The 22,562-nt window shown below is 38.3% G+C and overlaps 1 protein-coding gene across 2 annotated transcripts in view; it reads right to left on the reverse strand.

Moving 5' to 3' along the window:
• LOC145978924 (carboxylic ester hydrolase-like) overlaps positions 1–22,562 on the reverse strand; it is a 61,115-nt gene that overhangs the window by 16,426 nt on the left and 22,127 nt on the right. The window contains exons 1-4 of one of the 2 annotated variants that reach the window (XM_083111910.1): positions 10,731–11,075; positions 4,153–4,290; positions 2,788–2,938; positions 868–1,053 (exon numbers count right to left, since the gene is read on the reverse strand). In XM_083111910.1, the coding sequence (XP_082968036.1) occupies positions 868–1,053; positions 2,788–2,938; positions 4,153–4,290; positions 10,731–10,919 (664 nt within the window). In that variant the 5' untranslated portion in view covers positions 10,920–11,075. Of the gene's footprint in view, positions 1–867; positions 1,054–2,787; positions 2,939–4,152; positions 4,291–10,730; positions 11,076–22,562 lie in introns of those variants that run through there. The other variant, XM_083111911.1, reaches the window with a different exon arrangement.

Consider the following 22,562-nt stretch of genomic DNA (forward strand, 5'->3'; position numbering starts at 1 on the left):
GTCCAGTTCTAAAGATACATAATATATGTGAAAAAAAAAGAGATACTACATACAAGTTTTAAGTTGAAAAATATTACTAAATCTATTGGCAACTATCTGTAAGATTATTAAGATAGTAAACCCCCAAAGGTCCTGCACTGTGGCCGTGTAGTTTAAGGCATGCATTGGGCTCCAGCTACGGGACTCGTGCAGGTTTGAGTCTCCTGGGGGAAGCGTAACAACTTTTCTCCTGAGGTTTCGGCAACCTGTGAATGGGACCAGTTGGCACCCACCATCATGAGGAAATTGGGGAGCTAGGAATGAGTAGAGTAACCTGTCCTGAAAACCCACAACAATGACTGGGGGTTCATCGTGCTGACCACACGTCACCCCATAACTGGTTGGATGATCTACCACCTGGGGTGAGTGATTAAGTAGGATCAAGTGGGAGTGAGGCCGGCAGTCGGTAGGTAGACCCAGGCCCTCAATAGGCTGTTTTGCCATGAGTTATTATTATAAACCCACTAAGTCCATTCCCTCCTCTGATCAAATCACAAATCGCACCTTGCCTCACTGTATGACAAAGTAATGATAACAGTAATGCATCACTTTTGAAGTAATGTAGTAGTAATTGTAATGCATTACTTCTCTTTAACATGTACCCAACCTTGCAAGCAGTAATACTGCAACAGAGTCCGTTGCCTTTAAATTGCAGGTGACACTGATGTTACCAAATATCTATCAATGATGCAGCTTGTACGTTTATACTGTAACTCTGACTACTCAAAAGAGGAAGTTATATTTTCCATTTTACAATATTTCTAAACGCACAACTGAGATTATAAATGATATGCAAACAAATTTTACCAAAACAACTTTCAAACTAACCTTTGGACAAAGGTGATAGAATATGAAAGTGCACACTAGCACCTCCAGCACTTTCTCCAAATATTGTTATGCTGTCAGGATTTCCCCCAAATGCTGCTATGTTTTCCTTCACCCATTTCAGAGCCAACGTCTGATCCTTCAGCCCATTGTTACCAGGCAGGACTTCATCTTCAGTACTTAAGAAACCTAAAAAGATAAAAACTTCAATAAGTATACTATAAGTACACTATAATTGTTGATATTATTTATTTTCTGTTATGAACTGGTTTACAATAATATTAATATAGTAATAAACAATGAATCAGCTATGAAAAAAAAAATTATACATGGAATAAGGAAACCACACGTAGCCAAATAGTTATCACACTCATCTTTGGTGCTTTGGTTCATACTTTCTGCTAGATCTCCATTAATTTATAAGGAAGAGTAGATAGCAGTAACAACCAATTTAAAGCATGTACTTCCAAGTGCTGTTATACTAGTTCAGCATGTAATGACTTGCAAGATTCTTACGGATTTTCTCTGCCTACAAAAAATATAATTCTATACCCTTCATTTGTTTACAACAGTGACTGACTCACTGTCTCCACAGAAAGCTGTTGATTAATTGATTGATTGATTTGGTTTATTTTACTTCACTTATCTGACACTTATGATTAATCATGAAGATGAAGATGAGTGATGATATGATGAAATTGATGAAGGGACACTCACAAAGAACACCCAGGCCAGGATTCAAACCCGGGACCCTGGCATATCATACTGTACTGAACACCCTCCCATGGATGTTAGCAAGCTGTTGGGTTAAGTTAGTTATCAAAATTGATAGGTAATTCTTTTCACAAAAAACACACAGAAATGTTATATTTTTGTGTAAGAAAACAATTCAACCATGTTTGTGATATAAATTTAACATCTTGCTGATCGTCTGTGGAAATGCAGTCATTGCACATGGATGGAGAGAACTTTTAATTACCTTCTGGGGTTTCCTGTATTTGATGATGACTAGCAACGGGGTACAAACAAGCATATTTTACAGAATATACCCAGAGTTGATGAGCATAAAAACTGTATCAGTAAACAAGATAGTTCAGAAAGTAAGAGACACTATTATTGAATGATTAATTTAGTTTATTTTACTTCGCTTTTCTGCCACTTTTGGCTAATTTCAAAGATGAGGATGAGTGATGATATGATGAAATTGATGAAGGAACACTCACAAAGAACACCCACGCCCATGCTGGGATTCCAACCTGCGATCCCTGGCATCATAGTGTGCTTTGCTAACATATCTACGGAAAGTCGGCGACACTGTTAAACAATATATATATATATATATATATATATAGAAAGAAAGTTGAACCAGAAGGATGGTGAAGTTTGGGATGGTCTGTAAGTGGTGAATGAAAAATTAAGCAAATGCAACAAGAAACCATTCACGATATATGAAGCATTCAGCAGGACATATTTCAATGAATAGTCCATTGATTGATTAATTTTTAAGATTTATATTACTTCGCTGTCCTGTCATTTTTAGCTAATGGCGATGAGATGAAGGGATAATGACAAACACATGTGGACAGGACGCAGAAGTCCCAGAGAGGATTATACTGTCTGAGTCCAGACACCAGAGCCTCGTTAGTCTGCAAAATGCAATCCAGGGTATACTAGGTCTATGTGGAAGAGAGGTTCACATTTGAGTGCCTTCAGAAAGGCACCAATGAATAGTTTGGTCCTATTTAGAGCACATGGGAATTGTACAATGACCTCTTTACATGTGCATGTCAGAGTGTCTACTACCTAATCCTTTCTATTATTTTGAAAGTAAATTGCAGAAACATCAACAAAAATCAGGAATCCACAGAGGATACACTAAGAATAACTTTCATGTGTGGCATAGGGATTTGTACTATTACGTACCGAGGACTCCAAGTCTGTAATTAAACGAGACGAACACAATGTCTTTGTCCATGAAGTAGTCCGGCCCATTCATGACAGCGTTCCCAGTGCCAACCGTGAACCCTCCTCCATGGATCCACACCAGTACATCCAGTGGAGAATCCACAGGGACCTAACAACCAGCACAGAAGATAAGAGAAGCATTATCAACATGCTACAATTCTGTTATTGATTTTAAATTTGAACATCACTTAAAATCCACTTGAATATTTTGTATTTTAACAAACAAAAACATATCGCACTACGGCAAATGCTGATATTCAATTTAAAGCACTGTCTTTTATACAGGTTACCAATACTTCTTAGAGAAACAATTCCAACACTAAAATGCTGGTTTTGACACACTGTATAGGTTTTGTTAATTTGAGGTGGAAATCAATATCAGAGGTGTGCTATTACCTGTGATAACAGGAGCCATGGTGACCTATCGGTAGGCCGTCTCACTACCACACAAGAGAACAGAGTTCGATTCCTGGGGTGGGTGATCTATACTCTGTCCCGGCTATCTCTGGATTAAGCAAACGAAAACAAACCTCTGAGTAAGTAGTGATGCGAGACGGCTCCACTAATGAACACGTGAGAGGGAATGGGATTGCATTAAGGTGGAAGTGACTGAAGTTACCATCCTTCGCAGCAGGGTATACTGCTTTGCTCTGCCCACTAGGTTCTCCCTGTCTTTCTGCTGTTATGCACGGCCTTGCTCCACAGATACATGAGACAGAGTATAGGTCGGAATTTTTCCGGCTTTGTTCCCACATAAAGTGGCCTCATCCAACCCTGGGTGGTAAAGGTGTCTGGAGCATGGTGCTAATCACATAGCCTCCAAATTAGCCAAGATCGAAGATATTTTTGGGCCCCACATATATGCCTCAAGACATGATGCAAAGTGCACTTGCAACATTATCAGAAAGTTCCGCATTCATTAAAAAGAAACTGTTTCTGGTGAACTAACAGGTACTCTACAGCTCATAGAAACCCATTCCAAGATGGACAATGTTGAAGTGGTGCATTTTGCTCACACAGTGTTGGGATTATTGGTTTCATGCTCACCAACAGAAAATTGATTTTGCACTAGTAATTGTTATGAATTATCAGCCCCATATAGAAAATTGTACCTAGAAGACAATAAATAACCTAACCTCGTTGGCACCTAACAGAGGGTAAAATTTATGGTGGAGACACAAGATCATATTCTTAAAATGCATATTTAGAGTGGGCAGAATGAAAATTGTGAATCTTTCAATGGGAAATTTCTGTAAAGGTAAGTTTCATTTTCTACATAAAATATAGACAATTTATTCACAAACTAAACGAACTATTACTTACTCTTGGTTTATATACATTAATAAAGAGGCAATCTTCCTTTCCCTCATAAACTTTCTTCATCATATGTGCTTGAGGGCAAACTGGGCCTTCTTTTGTTGCATCTCTTATTCCATCCCATGGTTCAGAAGGCTGTGGAGCCTGCAAAAGGAAGTGTGTTATTATGTTTTAATATAAATTTGAACACCTTACAGGTAAAGTACTATTAAAACACAAATAAGTGCAATATTTGCACTGTATGTGGAGACTTAGCAGGAGACTTCATTAAAATTCAGTGCTCAGGGTTGCTAGACATCCTAGATTTTATGGGACATCCATCACCCAGTGGCAATCTTACCCAGGGCGTCAATTGCCCCGGATTTAAAAATTATCAGCTGGAAGCAAAACTGCTTCTTAAGTCCGACTTATAATTTTAAAGCATGTAAATAATAATACGTTGACTGATGAAACTAATTTTATAAAGCTCAATCATTTTCATCTGATTACGCAATTTGATAAGAATAAGAAAAAAAGACTGTAAAAGGTGCGCTCTCCGCCAGGACTCAAAGACGCGAGCTGGTTAAATATTACCTACAAGGACAATTCACTCTTTAGTACGAAATACAGTATAATTGTTTTATAGCATGTTAATAACAATACCTTTTGTCCAAACGTAATAAAATTAGTTTCAGTAAACTTTACTGATTAAACTAATTTTATTAAGTTTGAACATTTTCTTGCGTTACGCAGTTGATAAAAATGATCGATTGATTTGGCTTATTTTACTTCTCTTTTTCTGTCGCTTTTGGCTAACACGAAGATGATGATGATGAGTGATGATATGATGAACTTCATGAAGGGGCACTTTCAAAAAGAACGCCCAGGCCTGGACGCGATTTTTTTTTCCAGTCAACTTGTGAATGCGGTTTCATTTCTTGCTCTCTGATTGGCTGTTGGAAAGTTACGGTGCTGTGATTGTGAGAATGTCTTATTTCCTATTTTTAGCGCAAATTTGCTGCTTTCTAATCTAATCTAACTTAACCTAACCTAACCTAACGTACAGCGCAAACAAGATATTCTCACAGTCACAGCACCGTAACTTTCTAGCAGCCAATCAGAGAGCAAGAAATGAAACCGCATTCACAAGATGACTGGGACTGGTTCCGAACCCGCCTAGCGTCGAAGCACACTGTGCTAACCACTCCGCCGCGGAGGCCGGATTCATAACAATGGGAAAAGAACATGTTGAAATACCAAACTGAAACGAAAGAGCATGCGTGTGGGTAAAATTTACCCAGGCAATGTTTCTACACCCTGCCAGCGGAACTAACGAAGTCTCACAGCTGACTCAAGGTCTTTCACTCGGAAGAATTCACTGGAAACGTACTGTCCTCAGGCACTCATTGGAAATCGTCAACAAATATATTTCAAAATCGCCTGGGTCATTTTTACCTTTACAAATTGAAGCAAAACAAGCGAAAGGAAGCGCCTGGATGGCAAAGGTCAGTGCCGCCCCAAATTCGAACGTCCCCACGCTTAAATCTGGCCCTGTGCAAACCATACGAAAATAGAAAGTTAATTCTCTTCAATCTGCATTCACATGAGCAACACGCAATGGTCAAGGACAGGCCTCCAAAAGGCGTCAGCTTCTCAACAATATTTGAGGCTTGCGAAATGCGCTTCCTATGAAGTGATTTCCTCAGCAGCTTGTATCACCAGAAGGTAGTCTTGCAAGACTGCAAAAACAGATATTATTATCATTTGCACATGAAGCAGTACAGGTACGTACACTTTAGCCTGCGGGCGCAAAATCAAACAAGGTGTCAGAAAACTAGTCAACAAAGACAAAATAACGAACTCGTCTAACGTCTTCCTCCACAGTGTTACTTATTGTTGTTTCACACACCCAGAGGCGTAGCTACAATTTGCGTGGGGTGCGGCCCCAACCATCTATTTATAAACGTGTGTTGGTAAATTGTTAAGGAAAGATAGTAGCTTCTATGTATATCAACTGAAAATTACTGAATTCATAAAATATACCTTGTCAGGATGTTACCAAACGCTTAAGACTCAAAGAGCATAAAATGTATGATTTTCGTGATATTTTTCACAGAATATGCATAAAATATGCAGGGCGTATCCTGAAAATTTGACCTTGTTTACCACAACAATTCTTATTTACTGTATATAATTATTATACACTCCATCTAGATGAATTAGATATAATAGAAATAAAACACAAATTCAGGCAGCAAGTAAAACAAAAGAGTCCGACAACTTCAAGTGTTCCGGCAATTTTGAAATTTTTCATAAAATTTCCCCTTTCACCGAAAATTGGACCAAGGGAAATTTCCCTTCATATAGCAATACTGCCTCTGCCAAGCGCCGCACAGCAACAGAAAGAAACAAGCCGTTTTCTCCCGCCAACGTTGTTTCCAGCGGTGCCATGGCGAACGATCAGTGGCGTACATAAACCAGTCTTTGTTCTTCAAATAATTCAATTAAATTCGGGATTAAAAACTTGTTTTAATAGCTTGCATAATATATAACGAGCGATTTCCCATATATTAAAGCTAAAATTATATTTAAAATAATGCACGAGAAAAGTTAGTTTAACGGTGGTAAGCGCGGTAACATGAATTTATTGATTTTTTAAATAATATATTTGAATGAATGTCAACCTAAAATTATTTCACTCATACAATATAATTTCAGTCAGAGTAATTTATTTTAATTATTACAAGGGCGTTGTGACATGACAACATCAAACAAGGGACGTAGTAGGTTAATCAGTTTGTGGGGGGAGAGCAAATCTGAAATCTGTTCCTATGAAATTATTACCAGAATCTAAAGCTTATATATATATATATAATATGTATCGCATATAATTTTATATGTTTAGACACAGTGCACATGCATATAAAAATACAACGAAGTATATGCAATATATATGTGGTCAAATAAAAATTACAATTAAACAATTTTCAGGAAGGCAAATTAATTCCAGTAGCAAGTAAAATTTGATACTTATTAGAAAGGCTTATATTTGGAGCATGGGCGTCGCCAGAAAGTTTTGCAGGGGAGTCGGGCAAATGATAAAAATTGAATAGTAGATAAATAATAAGTATTATTACAATGATTATAAGTGTTATTATACAATAATAAATATTATAAACTAACAAAAATAAAATTTATTCGAAATAATAATAATTATTATTATTATATAAATGGGTTGCAGTTAGTATCTGAATGCATTTTGATATTAACCTTTGCACGTCTCGCTCGTTCAAGAACAGGTTTTAAATGTTAGGGGGATTTTTTTCATAAAGTTTGTTGTGTGACCTCTCACCTACAACTGTAATTATTAGAACTTTGAAAACTGTGAAACCATTTGTGTTTTGGATGAGATGGTAGAATATAACCTTGTTCCTGTATTTTTCACTCAATGTTTTCGATCCAATGCATTTTTACTTTGATTATTCTGTTCGAATACTAACTAAATGAACTTTATTTCTGTTCGTAACAATAAGAGTAACAAACTTTCGAGTTTATTGTATCTTTAAACAAACGATGTCAATTTCCAGGGGGTCCACCGACCCGTTCGACCCCCCCCCCTCCCGACGCCCATGATTTATGGCAAAGCGAAGAAGATACAAGCAACCCGATACGAGATAACTTGCAAGAACATTGATTTCGTGTTTTAAGTCCACTTCATGCACAGTAAGCCTAATCGAGACTGGCCTACATTTTAAAGTGGGATCCGAACAACTATGTACTTCCACCGGGTATCAAACCCGGGACCCCTTGATTACAAGCCGGTGACGCTACCACTGCGCCATCGGGGAGGCCCGAACTTGCAAGAACATGTTGGAGAAATCAATGTGATGTTCTACTCCTTACTATTGACCGCTCGGCTGATTCTTTGATTCCATCTGCAAGGGAAGGGACATTTGCAAAAAATGTATGGTTCCCTGGTTTCTAGAAACTTAGGGCAAGGGTAATAACATCAAGGCAGGCAGATTATATGACCTTGGTTACAAACCGGTAAGTAACCAAAGCTTCCAAATGGTGGAAATTTTGGTGTCCTACATCCGATTCTGAAGATTTTCTTCGGAATAACAAGTTTGCTCCCCACGCAGTGTTTCGAGCTCCGCTACAAATTTACCGGAAAATTATATACAAATTATTAATTTAGATTAATTTTTAATCTATCAAAATTTTGTTTGGGGGTCCCAGAACCACAACTGGTGGGGCAAGGGCCCCCCCCCTCTAACGACGTCACTGCATCAAACTAAAGGAGTGTTTTCGACCTCGTTTGCACCCCTCCCCTCTCCATTGGTAAAAAAATAACTTACTTGCCCCTCCCTCGGAAAAATCCTGTGTATCCTGTGTACACCCAACGGGGAAAGAAACAGTAGGCGAATTGCCCACCACCTTTTTAATTCGGTCTGTATTACACATTGTGATGACAATGACTTGAAATAATAACGTCAAATAGCAGAGAACAATGTCTGCTTCGAACCAACATAGTTTCATTCCTTAAAACAACACAGGATGTAGAATAAAAAAATAATTAAAATAGCGGTGGACAATTTGCCTGCCATTATCTTTGCCGTTGACTGTACATAAAAACAGAGTCAATCAAGAAAAGTCAGGGGTCTCGGGTTCGAATCCCGGCCTGGGCATGGATGTTTGCAAATGTTCATTCATCAATTTCACCATATCATCACTCATTCCCATCTTCGCAAATTAGCCAAAAGTGGCACAAAAAGCGAAGTAAAATAAAGCAAATCAATCAATCAAGAAAAGGTAATGCCATCTTCAAATATCAACTCCATAAAAACTGCTATTTTTGTTCCGATAAATATGTCATTGAAGAGCAGTGTATTTTGGCAAAATTTCGGCATGGACAGGGACAGATGAGCCCATCCATGGCTACGCCAATGAACACACCTTGTCAATTGTATGTTTACATAAACTGTCAATATGTCGATAATATAACTGCTGAATTTAACTCGAGGAGAAAACTGCTCGTACAAAAATTGGCAGTCTGCCACGCACTTCATTTCTTCGGAATACCTTGAGTCATATTAGATTACATTAGATTAATTTTCATCCTTGAATCGTATGTTTGCACATGCATGATGCGATATCGGACATGTCAATCAATCATTACAATAATGTAGGAACTATTATTGAAATGGAATTCTGTAAAATGCAAGGGATATTATATTATAGCCCTTTAGAATTCCTCAGTTCGTTGATTGGAGAAAGGCATTGATGAGCTTTAAAAAGTCTTACAAAGCAATTTATTCAATTCGTAAAAAAAACACCAATTTTGCAGTAACTGAAAAATCGCATCAACACTTGATCAAATCACTATATTGAAAATGAACTTACGGTTTATAGGTCCACGAACATAACGAACTATCTTATATTCTTTATACACAATAATATTACTCGTATATCGTATCTTAAGAATAACTGTATCGGCATGGCAATAATTCGTCCAATTGTTCAAAATATAAAACCCACAGATATAATTTTAAGGATTTGATATAATGTTGTCATTGAAAATATAATTAGTGCACGTCGATTGTGAAATATTTAGAACTGTTCATTCGAAACTGTTTAAAGGCCATAATAATGTAATTATTAACCAGTTTAACATTAGTGAAAAACATAATCATGATTGTGATGTCCATATTACAGATAATTATTTTACTATCTTCGGACTACTGAAAACTGAACATCCCTCTCCCCCCCCCCCCCCATTCCCTAAAGATAAAGCCATGAATGTGACAAAAGTTGCTAGACTGAAGTACGTGGTCAAGAGGAACCATATCCACTCGCACTCCCTCATCTATCTTGCCTTCTGTTCTCAAACTCTACGCTTGTGGTCACGCGGACTTCAATATTCATCCCATCCCAAGACGCAAATTCAACTGTATACCAACCCCCTCCCCTCTTCAGAAAACTGTCTGCGAGCGTCCGCAACAAGCGATGAATTTTTGAAAGATTATGTGTTGAAGTAACTGTAAAGGGAAAAATTTAGGACACAATCAATTCTACAGTATGGTCGAAAAGTATCTACATGGACTTTAGTGTCCCTTGCAAAACGGGGCTTCTGCAGGCCCGGACATCCCTCTCCCCTCCCACACACAGGAAGGTGTTGTCGTTACTGAATTTAAACCAGTAAATTTTTTCCACTCTACAATCACCACTATCCTCTTAACCGCAGATCAGCATATTCTCGTTATGAACCATAATAAAGGTGTTGCAATCAGCACCTCGCTCCAGCCTCCACTGGTGTTCATTTAATAGTTTTGTGATGTCCGTATTATTTGGCGCCCTCTGCAAACCCTGTGAATATAATGATTAATACGGTACGGCGTTTAAAGTAATTCCCTAATCTCTACAAAGGGTTCGAATCCCGGCCGCCTGTACATGTGTGTTCTTTGTGAGTGTCTCTTCATCAATTTCATATCATCCTCATCGTCGCGATTAGTCAAAAGTGGAAGAAAAGCGACGCTAAATATCAAAAATCAAATCGAACCTCTAGTGAAAGGAAGCCAGTATCCAACCTTTTGATTGCAACTCACCCTGAATCGGAGCTCTCTTATTGGTGGTTTCGCGTAAGGGATTCCCTGGTACGCCAAGAAGTCCCTTCCTCCGAACGACTTGAGCACTTTCCCTTTCAACTTTCCTTGGGCCACTGTAACAACTGGAACATCCTCAGGGGACACCAATCCCAGAAAAGCAACAAACAACAGCAACACGACACTCCTCATGGTCCACGTTGATTGCACACAAGCAGAGAACCGCACGCCAGGCACGAAACTACTACAATGTGAAAGCTATCTTCAATGTAGTGTTTTGATCATCGAGGGAGGGGTGTACCACGTGAACCGGTACGTGTTCCTGGACTGTCTCTCTCTCTCTCTCTCAATGGTTTGAAGGTCGTGGTCGTGCCTATAGCGTTGTCTACTTATCTTACGTAACAGATTGTTCCCCTTTGCACGATGAAGAGTCGTTATCTGCTTCTTCAGTGAGTCTTTGTCACAATGATGGTGCTAAAAAGTCACTGAAAGCATGTCAATAAAAGTAGGCGGAAGGTTTACAAATGCGAAACGACAGACGTGCGTTACGTAACAGTTTTATAACACTTGCTGTTAGAGTAGCGAATACATTTTCAGCCTCTGCTCTTCTCTCTCTCACACCCTCACTCGCTCAGTAACCATGACCCTTGACGGCAAGGCTCATGAAAGTAATAAAAGAGAGAGAGAGATGGGAATAAATATAAAGAGAGAAGAAAGTACACATAAAAACGAAGGAGAGAGAGTCAGGAAGTTCGAGAGAAAGCGAGAATAATTGAGAAAACGAAGGTGGTCGACATAACCGACAAGAGAGTGAGTAAGCAAAGCCAGGAAGGCAAAAATTCTAGATAGCACTGTGGAGAAGGAAATGGGAGAAAGGAATACAAGAAAAAGAAAAGTGAAGCAGGGGTACAATAACTCACCTTGACCCTTCCTAGGGACTATATGAAATCGATTAAATGTTGCTACATCCCATAGCAGAGTTTGGAAAGTAACTTTTTAAAAGTAGTCTAAATGAGTTACAATTACTCATTTTAAAAAGCAACTCAGTTATAGTTGTTTTCTACTGGAAATTTTCTTGCAAACACACAATCAATGATTGCTAACTGAAATAAAATAAATAACAGTTGGGCTGAAAAGTTCGTAGGCTGACTCATAGATGGCGTTACTAGAATTAAATCCATGTGATTTTTACTTAGTACTAACCTTCAAAAGATACGTGTATAAATTTCACAGCTGCCGGATAATTAGTTCGTGAGATATAGCATTGTGAGTGAAGCAGCTTTTGTTATTGTGAAAAAATGGATAAAAAAGAATTTCGTGTGTTAATAAAGCATTGCTTTTTGGCGAGAAAAAAATACTGTTGAAGCCAAGGCTTGGCTTGATAAACATTATTCGGACTCTGCACCAGGAAATCAACCGTTGAGAAGTGGTTTGCTAAATTTAAACGAGGCGAAATGAGCATCGAAGACGATGCACACAGTCGACGTCCCAAAGAGGCTGTTACCGACGAAAACATCAAAAAAGTCGACAAAATAATTTTAAATGATCGTAAAGTGAAGTTGATCGAGATAGCTGAGACTTTAAAAATATCAAAGGAACTTGTTGGACATATTTTTTTTCCCTATGCATAGCACCACGCCATGAAGGCGTATAGGGGTGTGGGGGTAACGCCCCACACTTTCTTGATCCGGTCGTGAGTGGGGGTGATGTGATCAGCATCACGCCCCTGACCGCCTTTACCCCCCAGGGTTTCCCCCAGGTACCCATGTTATTCGACGCTGGGTGTGCGCCGGGGCCGCTTCCACCGTTAGTGCACGAATATTTGAACATGCGATAGCTGTGTGCAAAATGGGTGCCGCGCGTGCTCACAATCGATCAAAAGCAACAACGTTTTGATGATTCGGAGCAATGTTTAGCGATATTCAACCGTAATAAAATTGCTTCCCCATCCACCATATTCTCCAGATCTGGCCCCCAGTGACTTTTTCCTGTTTGCAGACCTTAAAAGAATGCTCGTTTTGAATGAATGTTTTTATAACATTGCTTAAATAACAAGAACAAAAACCTGCACGATAGACCAGCATGATATTTGAACAGTGAGCATATTCTTGCGACTTAAACCTCAGACACGCCAATAAAAAGCATTTTTGCACAGTGAAGTTGGTGTTTTTTATGTCTTCTGATAAACCAAATCACATGTTTGACCTTCAGTTGCATTTGACATATCGAAGGTCAGGGATATGTAGATTATTCGACTGCCATGGTCACAGTACGAAATCCTTTATTGCGTTAGGATCACAGCAGAGGCGCAACCACGATTTTTGTCTGGGGGGCAAGTACCAGGATAACATACCAACAATAACAACAATAATAATAATAATAACAATAATAACAATATTATTATTATTGTTATTATTATTATTACTAGTGGTAGTAATAGTAGTAGTACCTAAAACGTTATTATCTTCATAAATTACGCAAAGAGGGGGTAGAAGTTGGTACTACTAAAGCATTTGTTTGGAACAAACTACTTGAAATATTTTTTGAACACCGTCAAGTTCACATTAGCTAATAATGGAAAACAAGGACACAAACTTGTATTGTATTTTTGAATGGTAGAAAATGAATGATAAATGCATTCCGTAGTTAATAATTTTTGTACATATAACATATATAACTTTCATGTCTTACACATATGCAGCATGGAGCGACATAAAATAAGGAAATATATATATGCAACATGCTAACATTAATCGTGTACGTCTTGAAAGTCTATTCAATACATATATACAACACATATTATTTAAATACATGACATTACAGAAAACAATCATATTGCGAGCGAAGGGAGCAAGAAAATTTGTAGATCCAATTTTTGCAATTTGGAACAATATTGATAGGGCACAAATAATTTCACTGAACGCCATTGCATTCTCTCTTATACAACGCTTTTCACTTAGATCGCTCGGCATCCATGGCCTTCCCCCGCTGTGCCCTAGCTGAGGCTCTGAACTTGACGAAACCGAGAAAAGTAGGTTTTGCGGGCGAAGCGAGCAAGGAAATTTTACGAAATATATTTTAATTTGCATAGAATTTGAAATCGAAGGGAGCAACTTCTCCTCTGCGTCCCCCTTACAAGTGTCCTTCGCCGTCAATGTTTGCACCCCCTTGCACCCCTATTTGCCCCTAATAGGGCACAAATAATATCACGGGAGTGTCAAGGCGTTCTCTCTTCCACAACGTTTATTCATTTAGATCATTTGGCGCCCGTGGCTGACTCGAGCCGCCACCTAACTACGGCTCTGAACTTGGCGAAACTGAGAAAAGCAAGTAATGCGAGCGAAGCGATCAAGAAAATTTTACGAAATGTACTTTTATTTGCATAAAATATGAAATCCAAGAGGGCAATTCTCCTCTGTGCCCCCCCCCCCTTGCAGGTGCCCTTAGTCGTCAATGTTTGCCTCCTTGCCCCCCCTAGATTTGACTTCCGTCGAAGTTGGAAGGGGCAAGTTCCCTGCGCCCCCTTTGGTTGCGCCACTGGATCACAGTAGCGGTGCCATACCTTCTGATGTGTGGGTCTGCCATAGATTTGGGAGGGTTTGGATTAGTTTAGTTGCGTCCAAGGAATCATTTTTAAAATAACATTTTAATATTTTCATTGATTTTACGTGATCCAAACAAGTATTTATTAAACGGTGTAGGAAGTTTAAATATTGGAGTTAATGTTGCATTGAAAATGCGTTAAGCCGACTGCCGTTGCGTAGTGGTTAGCACAGCGTGCTACGACCCCAGGACCCCCGGGTTCGAATCCCAGCCTGGGCACGAGTGATCTTGTTAGTGTCCCTTCATCAATTTCATCGTGTCATAACTCATCCTTATCTTCGCGATTAGTCAAAATTAGTAAAAAAAGTGGCGCTAAATAACAAAAATCAAATAATTGATTCATATGTTTTACTTCGTTTTCTGCTACTATTGGGTAATCGAGGGTAAGAGAGGAAACGGGATAAGATATGTGATCAACATGACGGTCTACTTGAAATCCGCCATCTTGATTACAATTCAAAGGTACTAAGGTCAACATAAATGCAGACATATTACCAGGAATCAGAGAAAAAAAATTAACTGATTCGCGCGAGCACAATGTGGGCGTAAGTGTACGTACCAATAAATAAGGGTAATGTGCACATAAATAAAGCTTTAAAATGGAAAACAATATACCTTGGTTTTTATCTACTACAGTACAAAAAAGTGCTACAGCACTGTAGACTTTGGACTAAATGTATCTGTGTGGAGTTACAAATAGATGTTACGCATTCAAAATGTAATGAAGAAATCCAGAAAAATGTAGAAATGTGTAATGAATTTGGAACGCCAAATTATATAAACATGTTATTATATATATCAACTGAATCTATTATAAAAGTGTTTCGATAATTATATTGTTTTAGAGAAATAAACATGGATTAAAATCAATATTTGACGTAAAGTTTGAGTAAAACATTTGTCTAGAGTTTTAACAAAATACATCTAAAGACAGAAAAAGGACTTTTAACCCTAACTCAAAGACATTAAAATTCTTACTTTTGATTTATTCAATGGAATAAGATTTAGGTATACACTTGAATACGAAGAGTATAACGTTCTCACTTCTGAAGAGGTAACCTTTAGATTGAAGCCAAATGAAAAACAATTACAATTTACCCTTTTTGCTGATTAAATTTAACGTGGCCCATCTCTTCCTCACTCCTCCCCTTTGCAAGTTTCTGAATGGTTCGCAGTCGCTGCTTCTTGCAAATGATCCCCTGTATCTTCCAGGTTGTTCAAAAGTAGCCCTCTTCATGGGACTTCCTTCAAACATTCTGTGGTCCGCAATCAGCGGCTGGTAGAGATCTGTCCGAACTGGCCTTTCAACTTTCGTCCTGAGGTTCTTCAGAGATGTCCAAGCTCTCTTTAACTTTCCTTTTGGCTTCGAGTTCTTTTGGTCATCCTTATCTTCACTAGATCTATTCTCCTCCGCGTAACAGTCCCTCTCTGCAAGGATTTCTTCAGATCCCTCTTTGGACTTGTTCATCAACTTTCCACTATCTTGAATCCGCGCTGGTGGTAACTCTTCTATCTCTTCCACCCCATATTCGCTCTGTGTAGACTTTTCCGCGAGTTCTTTCCGCCTGTAGTTCGACTGCAACACGTCTTCCCTTCCATAATCACTCTGTGTCGACTTTTCAACCACTTCTTTCCTTTTATCATACATTACTGCAAGATATTCCGCTGGTGACTTGATAACGGACAATATCACTGACTTGACTATATCATCTAAATACTCAGACACTTCTTCTTCTATATCTTCTTTAGTTTTCACTGTTGTATCTGACACGTGAGGCTTTGCTACCATTTGAAGCTCTAACGAAGCCACACTTTCTTCAGAAATCATGTCTTGAAAGGTCCAAACCTTATTTTCCATTCTATCATAAAACTCTCTACGTCGTTTAGCACAAGCACTGCACTCGATGAATGATGATGCCAGCACCTCGAAAGACCTTGTGTCTTTAACTCTTGCACTTTTCCATCCGCTAGCTACTGCAAGGGAATGAGTTCGTTGACAGTCCACACGGTTCACTGGCGACCACCGTATCTTCCTGTACAGTTCCACGAAGTAGAGAAAAAGGACGACACACGTAACTATTGTAAAAACCATTGTCAACAGCAGCCAACAGAAAATAGCTACGAAAACGTTTCGTATTCTCCTCATTCCTGAATCGTCGTAGCTTGCAGTTGCTGATCAATTCTATCGTGCCGACAATGTCAATCCTTATTCTAACAAAAGCATTGGAAACTTCTTCTTCTTTATTTTTATGCCTCACACCGCGTTTGCAGTTTCTAGCCAAAGTTGCTGAGTTCAGGTTCTATTGTTAATATCTATGTTCAAAACTGTTGTTGAATATCATTCACTTTCTTCGAAACACTAATGTCTTCCTGTTCTTATGGTATAACAGTTTTGTGAGGTTATTATTTTAAATTGTAGTGTGAATCATCGTGGTTGAAGAAATCCGTTTGTCCGATACGAGAAATTTAAATTTAAATAGTAAACCTATGTTTTCTAGCGAAACTATAAAGATTCCAAATAACTGCAGTGCGAGGTTCAGATATTAGTGTAGATAAGGATATCGGAAATGGTACCTGTGCATGTTGTAAGTTTTTATATAGAGAGTCGCGGTATTGTTGTCTTAAGGAACATTCAAAAAATAAATTATTAAGTGTTTGATTAGCTTCTCCGCATTGGCAGGAAGTTGATGGCTCAATCTTTAAACGAGCCAAATGTTGATTTACTAATACACGACCTGTTCGCACTCTTAATATAAAAAACAATCACTGCCAGAGGTAGATTCATGTTTTGGTACCAAGGTCTATGATTTGTGACTTTCTGCATTGGAAACGGATATTAAAGATGTTATTGTTGGGCATTGTTGCGAAGCGCTATTTTTGTTTGAAAGTTACACCTAATTCTTAGCTTTGTAATTTTAACAATTGTTAACGCTCTAATGGATATGGAAAACTGAAAATGCATTACGACAAATGGTACAATGGGATGCACAAGTATTGCTCGGCAAATTTTTCATGACATTTTTTATCGATTTTACACTTGCATCCTACGTGTTTCTAAGGGCTGTATTTTTACGTACGCTAGTGTAGAGGTTGCAAGCAGCTTGTTTTGCTTCTTTTTTCCAATTCTTTGAAGCTCTCATTGCGCAAAACAAGAGATTAAACATGGTGATGGACAATTTGCCGAGCAATACTTGTGCATCCCACTGTACCATCTGCCGTAACGCATTTTCAGTTGCCTCCAATTAAACTTTCAACCTCTCGCAAATGACATTGCAAAGGAAGTACAATTATTTTGAATCAGAAAAATGTTACTTTGCTGAAATATTTTTCTATTACCTAATTGACCAACACGTTTTGTTTCTGGAGCAAAACAAGCATGAATTAAATAGTAACTGTATTTCCTTTTTTCCATAATTTTTGTTTACGTAAGTATATTTAATTATTTACATTGTGTTTTGCTCTAAATGTATTGTTTATCTTTAAAATGTCTTCATGCCTGTTGCATCGTGCAGGGCATAGTTTTATTTACCTCTATTTGTATATTTGTTTTTAACGTGGCTTTTCTGTCACTTCTGGCTAATCGTGACGATGGAGACGAGTGATGGTTAGACGGAATTGATGAAGGGACACTGACAGAGATAACCTCTGCCCAGTTGTGGGCTCAACCATTACCTTCTCTATTTGAAAGCCTCATCGCTTGCTCCGGTCACGTGACTAAGCGTCATCAACTGGAGGCGAGATAACCGCCATGTCTGATTTGCTTCTTCGGAATCATTGTTGGACCTTTTTAGTGAATATGGAATTGTAATGTAAATTTAGGAACTGTAATCGAGTTTACATGACGTGTAAATATGCTTAAATGTGCAAGAGGTATGGTGTACAAGTGTTGTGTGCTCAATTGCAGAGGCAATCATCAGGGGGTGCTCGTTCGGCGGCGCAGATCGTATGCGCAGTTGTCCGTGGATACATGACGTCATCATCGAGAAGCTCGGCACGGAAAAGGCTGGTTCCTTATGCAAATATTGAGATATTTGACAACGAATATCTTCTAAAATATAGTAGCAGTGGAAAAGTTACAACTTTTACTGTTAAGATTCATCCTTTCTAATCAATTTATCATAAAGTTGATTCAAATGTGTAAAATGGTTTTCAAGAAATCGTGTTACAAAGGAACCCCTGTTTTGTTCTCTCCAGGCTTCCAATGTAAGGGAGTTTTAACTTAAGGGCGTTGGATTTCTTTTTGCTGTATGTTTTAAAATAAGATTATTTTGTTCTTGCTGTGAAAACTATTATCAGAAAACTAACGGAAGAAATCTAAAATATCACAGCCTTTCCAGCCGGTAATTGCGTAAGTAAACGTAAAGACAAGATTGTTATGAAAAATGCGGGATTGCCCATTTTTGTGAAAACGGCATTGTGCGAGATCTAAAAGCAGAACTTTTTAATATTGTATGTAAATGTAAGGGTGTAATAAACGTGACTGCTTCCCGTAAAATATCACTGCACTCTCCACGTTTCTCTTCTGTCTTTTCTTTGTCGCCGTCAATAGCTTCAACACGTTGTTTTTTTATATATATTTGTCACATACTTGTTTTAATTAGTATTCTGCTCGTTCCGCCACCTAAACGCAGCAGATAGGGCAGTGCAATTACACCGGAAGAAGGCTCGGAAATGGCAGGCTTCAGAAGTTAACTCGTCCAAATTAAATTAAACAGGTATGTGCTCTCTCTAAATTTAAAACATAGTTCACAAATAATTTGATTAAAAGTTTTAAAAGTATCTGTTTTATTTAATAACGTATTAATTGGTGCATTCTTCTCCAGCATAGCTATAGGCAGTAACCACACTACGGGCGGGGGGGGGGCAGGAACGCCCCCTATTCTCGTTCGACAATTTCTCTCTCTCTCTCTCTCTCTCTCTCTCTCTCTCTCTCTCTCTCTCTCTCTCTTATCTTATCTGCCCCCAGTAAAACGACAAAAATAAATAAATGAATGAATGCTCTTTTAGCCAAAATATGCATTTTTGTGTCGTATGTAACGGAATAATAAACATGATTGCCCCGGGAAAATATGATTTACCCCTCCATCTTTTCTATTGCGCCGTCACTAGCTACAACATATTTTGATTTCTATTGTTCCCACATATTTATTTTAATTTTAGTATTGTGAATCATATTCCACTGTGTTACCTCACGAAGCCCCCCCCCCCTTACACACACGAATGTACGATTTCAGTTGTAAGTTTTAGACTACGCTTGTCAAATGTCCACTTATATCTTTGTAATCTTGAGCCATTTAAAAAGAATCATTTCGCCCCTTCTTCTGGACGATGTTTTCCCACTGGAAGCCCCTTTGCAGATCGAGATCCGTGGCTATAGCCTTCCCAAGCCACCGTCCCCTCCAAATACTGTCCTGGCCTCATGAAAGAAAAATATATGTGTATTTATATGAAATATTATTTTGACTTGGCAGTTTCTTTTTTCGAACAGGAATAACTTCTAAATTTTAATAGCTTATAAATTTACACTAGCAATTTTGAGTAAAGGTTTTGCGTAACCCTAAAAGTACATTTAGAGACTGCAAGGTAATCTCTCGATATTTCAGATATATTAATAATTTTCATCACAACGTCTAGCAATAATTATTTGTTACTTCAATAACCACCTCCATATGATTGTCATTTTCTGTTTATTTCCTTGTAATGCTGACCTTCATGGCGAAGTGGTTAGCACAACGCTTTACGATGCCAAGGGCCCCCAGGTTCGAATCCCCGCCCGGGCATGGGTCTACTTTCCTTTCTTCAATTTCATCATATCATCACGCATCCTCATCTTTGCGATTAGCCATATGTGACAGATAACCGAAGTAAAATAAACTAAGTCTATTAATCAATTTTTTTTTTAAACTCTCTAATTCTTCTTTAGCATGCCACGTTTTTGTTAAAATTATATTACGATTTGTAAAATGACGAAATTCTAAAGGAGAACACGCAACTTTCTTTGTAGCGCATCGGTCAGAAAGTTTCAGGAATATGGATTTTCAAAATACATTTTTTCACATGTACTTTGCCCCCTTTTAAAAGTAGTGCGTTTTCATTTATGTTACTAATCATTGAAAGGATGCCTCAATACCATCTTGGAGGATGACAATTAATATTTTCCCCCTCCTAAAAGTAATAATATACTTTCGCTCTCTGAATCTCCCATATAAATGCTAGGAGCCGTCTGCTTCAGCCGAGCTCACTCCCTCTCTGGTGACGTCACGCGTTCGTGCAAGATCGGCAATCTTCGGATGGCTTTACCTAATCTCTATCTACCTTGGGCAATCATGATGAAAAAGGTAAGAGTAACCTTCACATTTCTTCAACATGTTGGTGAAAATGAGAAATGTTAGGGCAATTCCATGTGATTCGGTCCCTACGAAAAGATACAAGTTAAGTAACAAAGGTTTTATACTCATAAATAAATAAGAGTAATAGTTCATGATGTAAACATTTCATGTGTACAGAATAGGCTTCTAATATAATCTTAAATGTGGTCATGTTTTATCTCCTGTCAACATTTTTGGTAACATTATCGTATGGGTAAAACGGATTCCTTCAAATTTCCTTCAAATTTACAGGAGAAAGTACTTACGGAAATCATTTTCTTGAGCGTTTTGGAAGTTCCTGAATGTAGATTTGATCCATTTTAATGTGAATGCGTTTTGTTTTCTGTGAAAATCTCTGTCCGACACGCTGTTTCTGCTCCCGCCATTTGCTTTTTGCATGAGAGTGCAATGTTCCGTGTGTTAAGACGATGCAACCCCGTAGCCAGTGTTTCAGCCTCGCCGTGTTTTTACTAGAACCACCTGTCGAGTTCGGAACAAGCTATTTTCCCCGAATGGGTGTCACTTATCGCACACCATTGTAGCAACATTGTGTTCGGACGTCACAGGAGAGAGCTGTTTTTACAATTTTTCTTCGTATTTATGCTAATGGAACCTAACCTAACAGGCCTAACCTAAGCACGTAGGCATTCCTCGTCTGACGTCAATATTCAAGGTTGCAAGATTGTTGTGCGTAAAGCAAGAGAATTAACGAATTACGAAAGAAAGATGGTTCCGACCCGAATGGGTGTCACTTATCGCACAACACTGTAGCAACAGGCAATACAAGCTAACGCGTCTCTTAGCGAAAATAATAATTTTTCTTTGTATCTATGCTAATGGAACCTAACCCAACAGGCCTAACCTAACCACGTAGGCATTCCTCGTCTGACGTCAATATTCAAGGTTGCAAGATGGTTGTGCGTAAAGGAAGAGCATTAACCAATTTCGAAAGAAAGATGGTTCCGACCCGAATGGGTGTCACTTATCGCACAACACTCTAGCAACACTGTGTTCTGACGTCACAGGAGAGACCTTTTTCATGTTAGGCAATACAAAGGTAACGCGTCTCTTAGCGAAAATATTATTTTTTCTTTGTATTTATGCTAATGGAACCTAACCTAACAGGCCTAACCTAACCACGTAGGCATTCCTCGTCTGACGTCAATATTCAAGGTTGCAAGAGTGTTGTGCGTAAAGGAAGAGCATTAACGAATTGCGAAAGAAAGATGGTTCCGAATTGCGAAAGGAAGATGGTTCCGAATTGCTGTTTATGGACAATGAACGTGGTAAATCGCAAGGTTATTTTACAAGTTCTACACGTAAATGCGACGTATTAGCATAATTTCAAATAGGGGCACGAAAGTAGATATTTTCCGGTGAACGAGGTTGCACCACTGCATAAATCGACAAAACACTCTCAGAACGCCCTCTAAACCAGTATGCTATCACGGCCATAATGTGTTACAGATTCGAAACAACAAGTAACAGTAAGTACTCGTAAATAGAGAAAATAAACATTATCTTAGTTAGAAATGCATTATTTCGCCTTAAGAAATGTTCCGCAACACGTTAGCAATGTAAAGAAGTCCGAAATATATGATTCGTAGGTGTTTCACCCATACGATAATAGTACCACATTTTTTTTAGAAATATCAAATAATTTACCCTGAATTATTACAAACGTTGGTTAACATTAAGATTATTGTTTATGATTGCAAATTAATTTGTTTCAAGATCTAGCCAACGTTTAAAATATTACGTTCGTGTCTACTAAAGCAATTTGTTAGTGTAAATTTTATGCAAGCATTCGATAAAATTTTCATATTATTTACACAAATTTTCACTTTCAAAATGTTCTTAATGA

This window comes from Lepisma saccharinum, chromosome 25, assembly GCF_977018435.1.
Source record: "Lepisma saccharinum chromosome 25, izLepSacc3.1, whole genome shotgun sequence".
NCBI lineage: Eukaryota > Metazoa > Arthropoda > Insecta > Zygentoma > Lepismatidae > Lepisma > Lepisma saccharinum.